Source organism: Sinocyclocheilus rhinocerous, unplaced genomic scaffold, assembly GCF_001515625.1.
Source record: "Sinocyclocheilus rhinocerous isolate Xijiao unplaced genomic scaffold, SAMN03320098_v1.1 scaffold2246, whole genome shotgun sequence".
In the NCBI taxonomy this organism is placed as follows: domain Eukaryota; kingdom Metazoa; phylum Chordata; class Actinopteri; order Cypriniformes; family Cyprinidae; genus Sinocyclocheilus; species Sinocyclocheilus rhinocerous.
The window spans coordinates 46,227-58,029 of NW_015640056.1; the positions used below are offsets into that span (position 1 = coordinate 46,227).

The 11,803-nt window shown below is 35.8% G+C and overlaps 1 protein-coding gene across 5 annotated transcripts in view; it reads right to left on the reverse strand.

The window, feature by feature from the left end:
- Positions 1-11,803, reverse strand: part of LOC107752451 (histone deacetylase 7-like) — a 99,735-nt gene that overhangs the window by 34,658 nt on the left and 53,274 nt on the right. For all 5 annotated transcript variants that reach the window (XM_016568420.1, XM_016568419.1, XM_016568418.1 and 2 more), the window contains 6 exons: positions 10,890-11,068; positions 10,208-10,295; positions 5,775-5,892; positions 5,570-5,667; positions 2,475-2,597; positions 1,328-1,431 (listed from right to left, as the gene is read on the reverse strand). In XM_016568420.1, the coding sequence (XP_016423906.1) occupies positions 1,328-1,431; positions 2,475-2,597; positions 5,570-5,667; positions 5,775-5,892; positions 10,208-10,295; positions 10,890-11,068 (710 nt within the window). The remainder of the gene's footprint in view (positions 1-1,327; positions 1,432-2,474; positions 2,598-5,569; positions 5,668-5,774; positions 5,893-10,207; positions 10,296-10,889; positions 11,069-11,803) is intronic.

Genomic DNA, 11,803 nt, shown 5'->3' on the forward strand with positions numbered 1-11,803 from the left:
TTGCTTCATATCTGTTGTCTATAATTTGAAATATTCAATTATTCTATTATTCTCAGTAGACCTAGTTTTGGGCAAAAGTTGCTAATATGAAATGTTTTTTTAAAATGAAAAGCAACTAAAATCAGCTCAAAACACACTGAAAGTGAACTCAAAAACTTGGACCAGTGATTACACTAAAATCTATCACGAAAGTAGACAGTAGAGTTTTTTAGAATATATGTACTTTTTTATTATATATTTAGAATATGCAGTCTTATGTATTTATTTTGTTATTATTATTTTTATTTCATCAAAGCATTATTCTTGCATATAATTGACAGCTACCTTTATATTTGATGTTGATTTGTTTTTATAATAATCTATAAAAATAAAAAATTTGTTCACACTTTAGTTTGGGGACCAACTCTCACTATTAACTAAGACTTTTGCCTCAATAAGCTCCTAAATTGCTGCTTATTAATAGTTAGTAAGTTATTTGTTAAGATTAGGTATGGGGTAGAGATTAAGGGATCTGAAATATAGTCATGAAGAATAACACATTAATATGTGCTTTATAAGTACTAATAAACAGCCAATATGCTAGTAATATGCATGCTAATAAGCAACTAGTTAATAGTGAGAATTGGTCCCAAAGCTAAAGTTTTACCGAGAATTTAATTCAATTAATTGATGCAGCTGAAGTAATAATGATATTTTGTTAGCTAAGGAATTTGAAAGCAAAAAAATGCCGTCATAAAAGTTACAAAATTTCCATGGGGAAAATATTGACCCTTAATAAAAAAACCTCTGTGATCAATTGTTGCGTGCGAGCGGACGAGGCTCCTGTGTGCGACCCATCAGAGAGCTGTGCATTTATGCAAGCCCAAAAATGGAGGAGTGTGGAGTAATAAAGCGATGAGGAGGCTTTGGATGGAAACAGGAGATTGGGTGTCCTGGCAGCTGCCTGCAGCTGTCCTTCTCCAGTGTCTTTGTTTAAAACATGTCATTATGCCAAAGGGAGGCGCGGAGCAGGAACCTCCTGAAACAAGCCCTGTCGAGCTCGCTTTCTCAACCAACGCCCCAAACAAACAACACCCACCAGAGGAATATTAAAGAACTGTCCCATCATGCCTCTCTCTCTCTGTGTGTGTTCAGTTTGTCATCTCCACAAAAAAAGTTTGTAATTTAAAAAAGGGAGAAGCTAAACTCATTTAAACTGCACCGACTACTTCATTACATAATGAGCCATTTCCATAATTGTTAGGATTTATAATTGCATTACCAGAGCTTCCCATTATAAGGAAGCCAAGATACACCTTCGAGACTGGGCTGAGGGGTGGACTGTTACCTCATGGGACAGGGTGGCGGGCAGCACTCCGTTCTCATTGGGCAGACTGTCGTTTGGAGAGCTGCAGCCGGACACTGGAGTGCTACTGCTGCTGGGGGACGAATCTGAGAGCAACACACACACATCTGTCAGTTTAAACATGGCTGGCACATCAATGCATGTATTAAAGGGACAGTTCACACAAAAAAATTATAATTCTGTCATTGTTTACTCTCCCTCATGTCGTTCCAAACCCGTAAGACTTTCGTTCATCTCCGGAACACAAATTAAGATATTTGAATGAACTCTGAGAGATTTATGTCCCTCCATTGACAGCCTATGCAACTACCACTTTGATTATTCATAAAGTCCATGAAGAGATCGTAAAACGAATCCACATGAATCAAGCGGTTTAGTCCAAATTTTCTGAAGAGACTCAATCGCTTTAAATGATGAACAGATTTAATCTAGGCTTTTATTCATGTATTTACAATGATGAGCAGACATAAACAGAAGCTCAACCGTACTTGCTTGATGCACGAGAACAAATCTCATTGGCTCTTACAGAAGCTCAAACCTGCTCCGTAACACACGAGAATGAACCTCATAACTGATGTGTGTTGATTAATGTGAAAAAGCCTAGATTAAATCTGTTCATCATATAAAGCGATCGAGTCGCTTCAGAAAATTTGGACTAAACCGCTTGATTCATATGGATTCGTTTTGCGATCTCTTTATGGACTTTATGAATAATCAAAGTGGTAGTTGTGTAGACTATCAATGGAGGGACAGAAATCTCTCGGATTTCATTCAAATATCTTAATTTGAGTTCTGAAGATGAATGAAAGTCTTACGGGTTTGGAACGACATGAGGGATGCCTTAAAATGACTATGCCTTAAAATTGCATGCTCGTGCTAAATGAATATACCTACAGTATGTACAGTAACAATGCCAGTTTAGCTGACAGGAGGTCTACATGAGAACATTTAGTTTTGTTAATTCTTATAAATGATGTACTATAAAAAGCAAGAAAATACACCTAAACAACATTTAATTTTCACAAAAATAAAAAAACAAGCTAAATAAAGTATCCAGGCATTTATACAGTATGACTCCGTCTAATAATAACAACAGATCTCAAAAGCAGAGGTAGCGTGTTGTAGTTACCCAGCGTATCAGGAACGCGGTGTTTGACGGCGGGCGGCGCGCTCTCTTTGCGGGTCAGAGGGCTCTTACGGGTGTTCAGGTGCTTCTTTAATTTATGCTTCACCTTCAGGTTGGGCTCTGAGGCTGCAACAAGAACAAAACAACAACAGCGTAACCAAAATGAAGCTTTCAGTCAGTTTGGGTCATTCTAGATCACTTGCTGTACTTCTGCAGGTTCTGTTGTAGCTCATTTGTGCAATAAAACGATTTATTTATTTTTGCTGGTATGTAGTTTTATTTTTTAATTGTAAAGCACCTTGGACAAGGAACATAGTAATTATACGGTGCTATACAATTAAATGAAACAAACAAACAAACAAACAATACAAATCCGTGTATCATTCGATCATTCGTTTTTTTGATTTAATATTGAAAGTAGAAAAATGAGAAAACGGCTCCTTTTTCGTTTTTTTCCAAAAAACGTTCAATTACGCTTTGTATGTTCTGATCAATGTTTATCTGTGAATAAAAGCTTAAATTTAATCTGTTCAACATATACAGTGATCACGTTTCTTCAGAATACTTAAACCTGTTTGATTCATATGGATTACTTTCACAATGTCTTTACAAGCTTTTTGAAGCGTCTAGGTTTAGGTGGAATTGACTTTCAATTGTCTTGATTTCAACTGACAGAAATCTCCCAGATTTCATTAAAATATCGTTTCCTTTAGAAGACGAGGGTGAGTAAATGACAGAAATTTCATTTTTGAGTGAACTACCCCTTTAAGACCAACTAGTCGACTTCTTATTCATATAACCCACCAAACAGTTGATTTAGATGTAGTTTTGCACAGCACAGCTTCTACTTCCTCTCTGTTTGATCACACAGTTGCAGCTCTGTGTGTAAGGTTCTGAAATCTCTGCTGTACTTCCTGATAATTGTATTTGTCACTGTAAAAACACTAGTTCTGGCAGAGGACGTGCTGAAAACTAATTCCACAGCTGTACTTACTCATCGTTACCAGTAAATGACACGGCTCTGCGCAGCATCATGTTCAACGTTTCCTCGTTTGACCATCGAGCACAAAGTGATCCCGACAGACAGCACTGAACTGATATGAAGTGGACAGGTTAAGTGTTTGGAAACTCTCTCAAGGACTACTTGAAAACTGGCTCTACTGCAACACGTTCTACGCTGAAAACTTGACTGAGAGAGTTACAATTGAACTCTTTCTGGTGATTGCTTACTGCCATTGTCAGAATCATATTCTGGTCCCTACGTGACAATGAATAACAGAGGAAGTACTGTTGTGTTTTGGTGTTGTATCATAAATAAAAAAATCTGAATTGCTGTTTGAAAACATGTAACTACTGTTTGACTTCCTTTCTTTTCTGTGACTCCCTTTGTTTGTGCTGCTTTTTCTGTAAGTGCCACCTACTGTCAGAGAGTGAATCTGCATTTTCACTTCATTTTAACAATATTAATTTTATTATTTTATTATTTTTATTTCTTTTTCACCTACTCTCAGAGAATGAATCTGCATTTTAATTTCATTTTAATATTAATTTTATTCTTTTTATTGCTTTATTTCTAGAGTGAATCTGCATTTTCATTTCATTTTAACAATATTAATTTTATTATTTTATTATTTTTATTTATTTCTTTTTCACTTACTGTCAGAGTGAATCTGCATTTTCATTTAATTTTAACCATATTAAATTTTATTATTTTATTTTATTATTTTTATTTATTTCTTTTTCACCTACTGACAGAGAGTGAATCTGCATTTTCATTTCATTTTAACCATATTAATTTTATTATTTTATTATTTTTATTTATTTATTTTTTACCTACTGTCAGAGAGTGAATCTGCATTTTCATTTCATTTCATTTTAATAATATTAATTTGATTATTTTTTATTTCTTTATTTCTAGAGTGAATCTGCATTTTCATTTCATTTTAACAATATTAATTTTATTATTTTTATTTATTTCTTTTTCACATACTGTCAGAGTGAATCTGCATTTTCATTTAATTTTAACAATATTAATTTTATTTTATTATTTTTATTTATTTATTTCTAGAGTGAATCTGCATTTTCATTTAATTTTAACAATATTAATTTTATTATTTTATTATTTTTATTTATTTCTTTTTCACATACTGTCAGAGTGAATCTGCATTTTCATTTAATTTTAACAATATTAATTTAATTTATTTCATTTTCACCTACTGACAGAGAGTGAATTTGCATTTTCAGTCAGTCTGTCTGCTGTATAGTTTATTAATAAATATTATTTTTTATTATTTTATTAACTTCTTTATTTAATCTACTGCCAGAGAGTACATTTGCATTTTCATTCAGTCTGTCTACCATTTATTTTACTAATATTTATTTTATTTTATTCATTTTTTATTTCTTTATTTTCATTCAGTCTGTCTGCCATTTTTATTAATATTATCAATATTTCTTTATTTCACCTAAAGTCCATTTTCATTTAGTCGGTCTGCAGTTTCTTTTATTAATAATTTATTATTCTATTAACTTCCTTTCCTTATTTCTTTATTTCGCCTACTGTCAGAGAGTGAATCTGCATTTTCATTCAGTCTGTCTGCTTTGGTCTGAACAGACAAATCGACTGTGAGTTTTTGTGCTGCACATTTGTGTTGGTGTGAACAGACTTTTACAGTTTTAAAGCAAATCCTTTACCCATGAAAATGCGAGCAATAATTATAGTGACAATTAGCACTACAAAAGCAGAACAAAGACTTTTAAACTCTGCGGCTTCATGTGAATTACTGGACGTCCAGTCAGAGTTATTATGACATAATGAGGCGCTGTGTTTTGGCTGTGGGGCTGACAGGGGAGTGTTCTCTGTTACGCAAGGCCTTGTTAACAGACTGCTGCCTGGAGGAAGAGCGAGGCGCTGGGAGTTTGTCTGAACGGGGCAGCGGCGCTGGAACGCTTCCACACAGCACACCTGCTGAAGGACAGGCCCTGCCTCTCACCCAAACACACAGCGCCGCCCGTTCTCTGGTGATCTGGTGATGTCACGCTTTGATGAATGAACTGTCATGTGATGTTGTTTATATGCATGTGTGACGGTGACATACTCGCTCGTCTCAGGGGTGGTTCGTCCGGCCCTTCGCTGAGAGCTGTTGTGGAGGACAGGAGCGGCTGGACAGAAGAGCTGGGATCTGGAACCAGCTCCCTGTGGGAACACAGAAGACCTTTATTTTAAAATCTGAGAAAAAGCACATGAGTCTGTGCACGTGTGCACTTAAACAGCTGTGTGTGGTAATGAGAGCTGTTTCTAACCGGTAGGCGACCGACGGGCTGCTCAGAGGGTTGGAGTTGGTCCTCTCCAGCACCGCCTTCTGCTTCTTCAGAATCACCTGCGCCAGTTTCTGCTTCACCAACGCACTGGCCACAGCACCTGTCAATCAACACAACCAGCCAATGAGACGACAATGTGCCACTTGATTGGTTTAAACAATGCTACAAAAAACAAAACAAAACAAAAAGCAAAGCAAAAAGCAAACAAAAATATTGTTAGACATTTGGCAGGCATTTATTTATTTACATCTATTTTAAATGTTATTATTCAAATTTAATTTAATTTTAATTGTTTAGACAGTATAGTCCTCAATCAATACAACAAGCCAATGGAGTCTCTGGTATACTAATTCTTTTTAATTCATTCATTTAATTTTAATTATTTCTTCATTAACATAAATTGTATTTATATTTTTTTTGTTTTGTTTTTTATTCTTTATTTTATGTTTGTATTATTTTTATATATTATTTCATATTTTATTTTATTTCATATTATTTTATATATCTATGTATCTATTTTATTTTATTTTATTTATTTTTATTTAGTTTAGTTTATTTGGCCTAGACTAGGCAATTTTAAGTATCTAAAGTAAGGTGAATTTAGAGATCTTTATGAGTCTTTAATATTTTAAAATAATTAATTACATTTTAAAGAATTCTTTATTAATATTAATAAAGAAAAATCTTTATTTCATATTATTTTATGTTATGTAATTTTTTGTTTATTTTATATTTAATTTAAGTTTAATGTTTTTTTTAAGGTGAAACTGATATTTCTAGTCGCTGACCCAGAAAAGGTTTAAAATGTCACTTTTCTCCCACAGATAAATGTCAGCGATGTTTCTATCGAGGGCCTGCACTGTGAGTGTGGTTCAGCTCTATTGTGAAGTGAGGTTGCATTGAGGTCGAGGGAAGGATACTGCATGTTGACTCAGTGCCTCCCTGTCCTTCCAGAGCGGCCATTATGTGGCGGCTACGTCATGGTGGCTCTAACCAATATGGTCAATATTGACTCGGTTACTTCTGCAGGTGCTTTCTCTCACAACAATCATTGCATCAGCTGTGATAAAAGACTTTAGTTGCAGTGAATTATCACTTGAGGATCGCCTACACACTTCTGATTAAGATTGACTGCAGTATATGCTTGTGTTTCAGAGAGTCAATGATCATAATAATACATTTGATTAGACTTTTTTTTTTTTTTTTACTAGAAGAGCACTGAGTGTTACAACAAATCATTATCTGCGTAATGCACAGTTTATCTTATAGCAAAGCTGGTGGTAGCTGGTTTCAGACTCCAGATGTTGTTTAACTGTAACACCGTGCAGTGTAACACCTGTAGTGCACCGTGATTCAAAAGGCTAATTACTGCCCTCATTCAATGAAAAATAAACAACAACAAAAGTGGTATTAATGTTTTGCCAGCGTGACCAAGAGCTGCAGCATGACACAGCTCTGGAGTGACTGGAGACGCTCATGATCACAATGGAGCAATTCTACTGCACACACACACACACACACAGAGTGCTTCTATAGACACGCAGAGGGCAAAAGTGCAAAACCCCTGATACCTCTCATCTGTTCCTCTCATCTATCTATCTATCTATCTATCTATCTATCTATACTATACTATATGGACAAAAGTATTGGGACACACCTCATAATTACTGAATTCATGTGTTTTAATCAGACACATTGCCACTGGTGTTTACTGTAAAATCAATCTTTAGTTATGCAGTCTGCATTTACAGACATTTGTGCAAAAATAGGTTGTTCAGAAGAGCTTAGTGAATTCAAGTGTGGTACTGTGATAGGATTGCTACCATTGCAACACGTCAGTTGGTGAAATTTCATTTCTGCTAGATATTCTACTGTCAACTGTAAGTATTGGAAAGTGGAAGTGTTTAGGATCAGAAGCCACTCAGCTATGAAGTGAAAGATCATGTAAAGTCACAGAGCGGGTCACAGAGTGCTGAGGCGCATGGTGTGTAAAAGTCGCCAACACTCTTCTGATTCCAGAGCCGAAGAGCTCCAAATTTCCACTGACATTAAGATCAACACAAAAACTGTGCGGCGGGAGCTTCATGGAATGGGTTTCCATGGCCGAGCAGCTGCATGCAATCCTCACATAAATCACATCACCACGTACAATGCCAAGCATCAGATGGAGTGTGTAAAGCAGGGGTCGCCAATGGCGGACTCCGGTCTGAATCCGGATCGCAAGATGCGTCCATCCGGACCGCAAAACCTTTTGGCATAATGAAATAAATCAATGCCAAAAGCTATTTTCTAACAAAATTGTTACGGGGAAACTGGTATATTTCTGCCGTTCCCAAAGCGCCTCCTGCTGGCAGAGAATGAATTTGCATTTTCAATCAACCCTTCTGCTGTTTTTGTTCAGACCAATGTGAAAGTCAACCCATTGTGTTTTAATCAGACACATTGCCAACTGGTGTTTACTGTAAAATCAATCTTTAGTTATGCAGTCTGCATTTACAGACATTTGTGCAAAAATAGGTTGTTCAGAAGAGCTTAGTGAATTCAAGTGTGGTACTGTGATAGGATTGCTACCATTGCAACACGTCAGTTGGTGAAATTTCATTTCTGCTAGATATTCTACTGTCAACTGTAAGTATTGGAAAGTGGAAGTGTTTAGGATCAGAAGCCACTCAGCTATGAAGTGAAAGATCATGTAAAGTCACAGAGCGGGTCACAGAGTGCTGAGGCGCATGGTGTGTAAAAGTCGCCAACACTCTTCTGATTCCAGAGCCGAAGAGCTCCAAATTTCCACTGACATTAAGATCAACACAAAAACTGTGCGGCGGGAGCTTCATGGAATGGGTTTCCATGGCCGAGCAGCTGCATGCAATCCTCACATAAATCACATCACCACGTACAATGCCAAGCATCAGATGGAGTGTGTAAAGCAGGGGTCGCCAATGGCGGACTCCGGTCTGAATCCGGATCGCAAGATGCGTCCATCCGGACCGCAAAACCTTTTGGCATAATGAAATAAATCAATGCCAAAAGCTATTTTCTAACAAAATTGTTACGGGGAAACTGGTATATTTCTGCGGTCCCCTAAAGCGCCTCCTGCTGGCAGAGAATGAATTTGCATTTTCAATCAACCCTTCTGCTGTTTTTGTTCAGACCAATGTGAAAGTCAAACCATGTTTTTAAGCAGCAAACACGCAGAGTTGTAAATGTGAACTAGTGGACAAGAAGATAATGCATTATAATAGCATATAATGCTACTTAAATATGTTATTTAATTAATTGGCTATAATAATTGTTTAAATGAATATAATAATTTATACCTTTGCCTCAGTTTTCTTTTAAAAAAAAGTTTAAAGGCTGAAATGTGAAGTTAATAATAAAAACAAACAAAAAAAATTTAGTTTTTGTGAAAACCTGTATCTGAACTCTAAATCATGCTTTTTACAGTCATTTTTATTTTATTTGTGCAGGTCTTAAAAAAGGTCTTAAAAAGTCTTAAGTATGAGCTTAAATATCCTGCAGATACCCTGGTCCGGTAAAAATCAATTCATGTTTTTAGATAGGCCTATATGATTGTCCGGTAATTGTAAAACTAATTAATTGTAAAAGTATCTATCTATCTATCTATCTATCTATCTATGTTTTGGACATGGCACCAAGGTTTTTTTTGTTATATATCATAGAGATTTCATGGTAATCTTTAAGTAACTTGGAGTAACAGGTGAATACATGTAGATAACTGTTATTCAGTGCCATGAGCTATATCAAAGTACTATGGCATTACCATCCATCCATTCATGTATGTCTACAAAAAGTATGGCACAATCTGTAATTGCTGTAACTGGCAGGCCACTAGCGTCTGTGAGACAGTAAATACCATTTATAGAACAACAGGGTTCCCATGTTCAGTGTAGACTCCTCCCATGTGTTTTCAACCACAAAGTTTTGTTTTTACTCTCAGAGCTATTTCCTGAAGCAGCCGTGGCCCCGTTTCAGTTGAACTACTATTAAAGAGGGCACTGGCACAATTTAAAACCCTTTATCTCAGTCACTTTAGTACATTTCATTTTCTCAACCTCCACAACACAACCTACTTGTGCACTACACCGGTTGTACTCTTCTTAGTTGAAAAAGTGTGACAAACTAAAATGACAAATCTCTTTCTTGGGGCTAAAGTTGCATATTAGTGACATTTGAGTGATCAATCATCCAAGTGCTTCATTTGAAAGGCATCTCATTCATGAAAAGGGAAAACCAGAATCCCATTTCTGTCACGCTAATCAAAGTAACACTAATCTAGCATAATATGTTTGGTGACTAGGCGTTGACATTCTTTTAGACATTCACTCCATATTTGTTAAGTAAGTACATAGTAAGTCTCTGAACAGCAGTTATTTAAGGGTTATTGTGTCACTCACTCTGTTGACTCTTGTCTTTGTTTTTAAGTTGCTGTAGCTGTAGTTTCGCTAGTTCCTGGTCTCGTAGATGCTGCTCCATGTTATAAGGCTACAAAAAGAGTCGTCGTCAGTCATAATCGGCTTATCATGTACATTAAGTGCATTAAGTAAATACACACGCATATTGGGTCTCATGCAACAAATTTGGGTAATTAATCTATTTGTTCATGAATTGTCAATTTACATACAAATTATGTCAGGTATGATTTGTATTGACATTCATCATTTTCTGTTTTCTGAAAAGGTGCAAGACATCTGTACAAGAGCACATCATTTACAAAGCATTGCATTCTGTTTTAACTGTCATATGAATATAAAAAAAGACAAATATCTTCGACAGGACTCGCATACACTACTGTTCAAAAGTTTGGGGTCGGTAAGAATTTTTTTGACATGCATTTATATGAAACTGCAAATGTCTTTACTGTCGCTTTTGATACATTTAATGCACCACTGTATACAGGTGTAACCAGTTAGCAGAAAAGAATCGGACTTCCCCTTTTGCAGGAGGCTCTGGATTACAGGTATTAATGTTGTAAATAATGTTCAGTTCCTTGCACAGACTGATCGTCATTTTGCATTGCAGTGGTATGACAGGTATGAGATCAGTGTGATATTTCAGAATGATGTGTGTCACATGTACCTGTATGCGCTGCAGCTGCTGCTGGCTGTACTGGGAACAGTGCTGTGGATTGAAGGGGCCGATCAGCAGAGGGGGGTGCAGAGGGGACAGGAAGGCCGTGTCCGAACCCGGACGCACCAGACGCTCACCTACACGCAGGTCCATGGGGGCGGGGCCCGTGGGAGACGACACAGAGTCTTCTGGATGGACAGAGACACAAGGACATTTATTATTAGAATGATTTACAAGTGATTATCATGAGGTAAGACCTTCAGAAATAGGAGAATAAAAAAATATGAAACTACACTGCCATTCAAAAATAATAATTCGAAAATACAGTAAAAACATTGTGAAATTTTATTACAATTTAAAATAACTGTTTTCTGTTTAAATATATTTTAAATTTAATGTATTGCTGTGATGCAAAGCTGTATTTTCAGCATCATTACTCCAGTCTTCAGTGTCACATGATCCTCCAGAAATCATTCTGATATGCTGATTCGCTGCTCAAGAAACATTTCTGATTATTATCAATACTGATAGTACTGATGACAAAACAGTTGAGCTGACACATATTTTGTGGAAATCGTGATACTTTTATTCATGATTCTTTAAAAAAAAAACAGCATTTATCTGAAATAGAATCTTTTGTAATATTATAAATGTCTTTACTGTCACTTTCTTGTCATTATTTGCATTGTGACATTATTTTTATTTAAAAAAATTTTATTTTATTTCATTAAAAATTTTATTTATTTATTTATTTTTACTTTGCACTGTACACATACTGTAAAATTCTGATTTTTTTTTTCTTTCATGTGTTTATATGGGCTCCTTCTATCATTTGGTTCTTTGGTGTCCTCTTGGAGTTTCCAAAAGTGTCCTTTTTTGGAAAGACATCTAAATTTATCTTGAAAAAAGCTTGCAGAAAATAC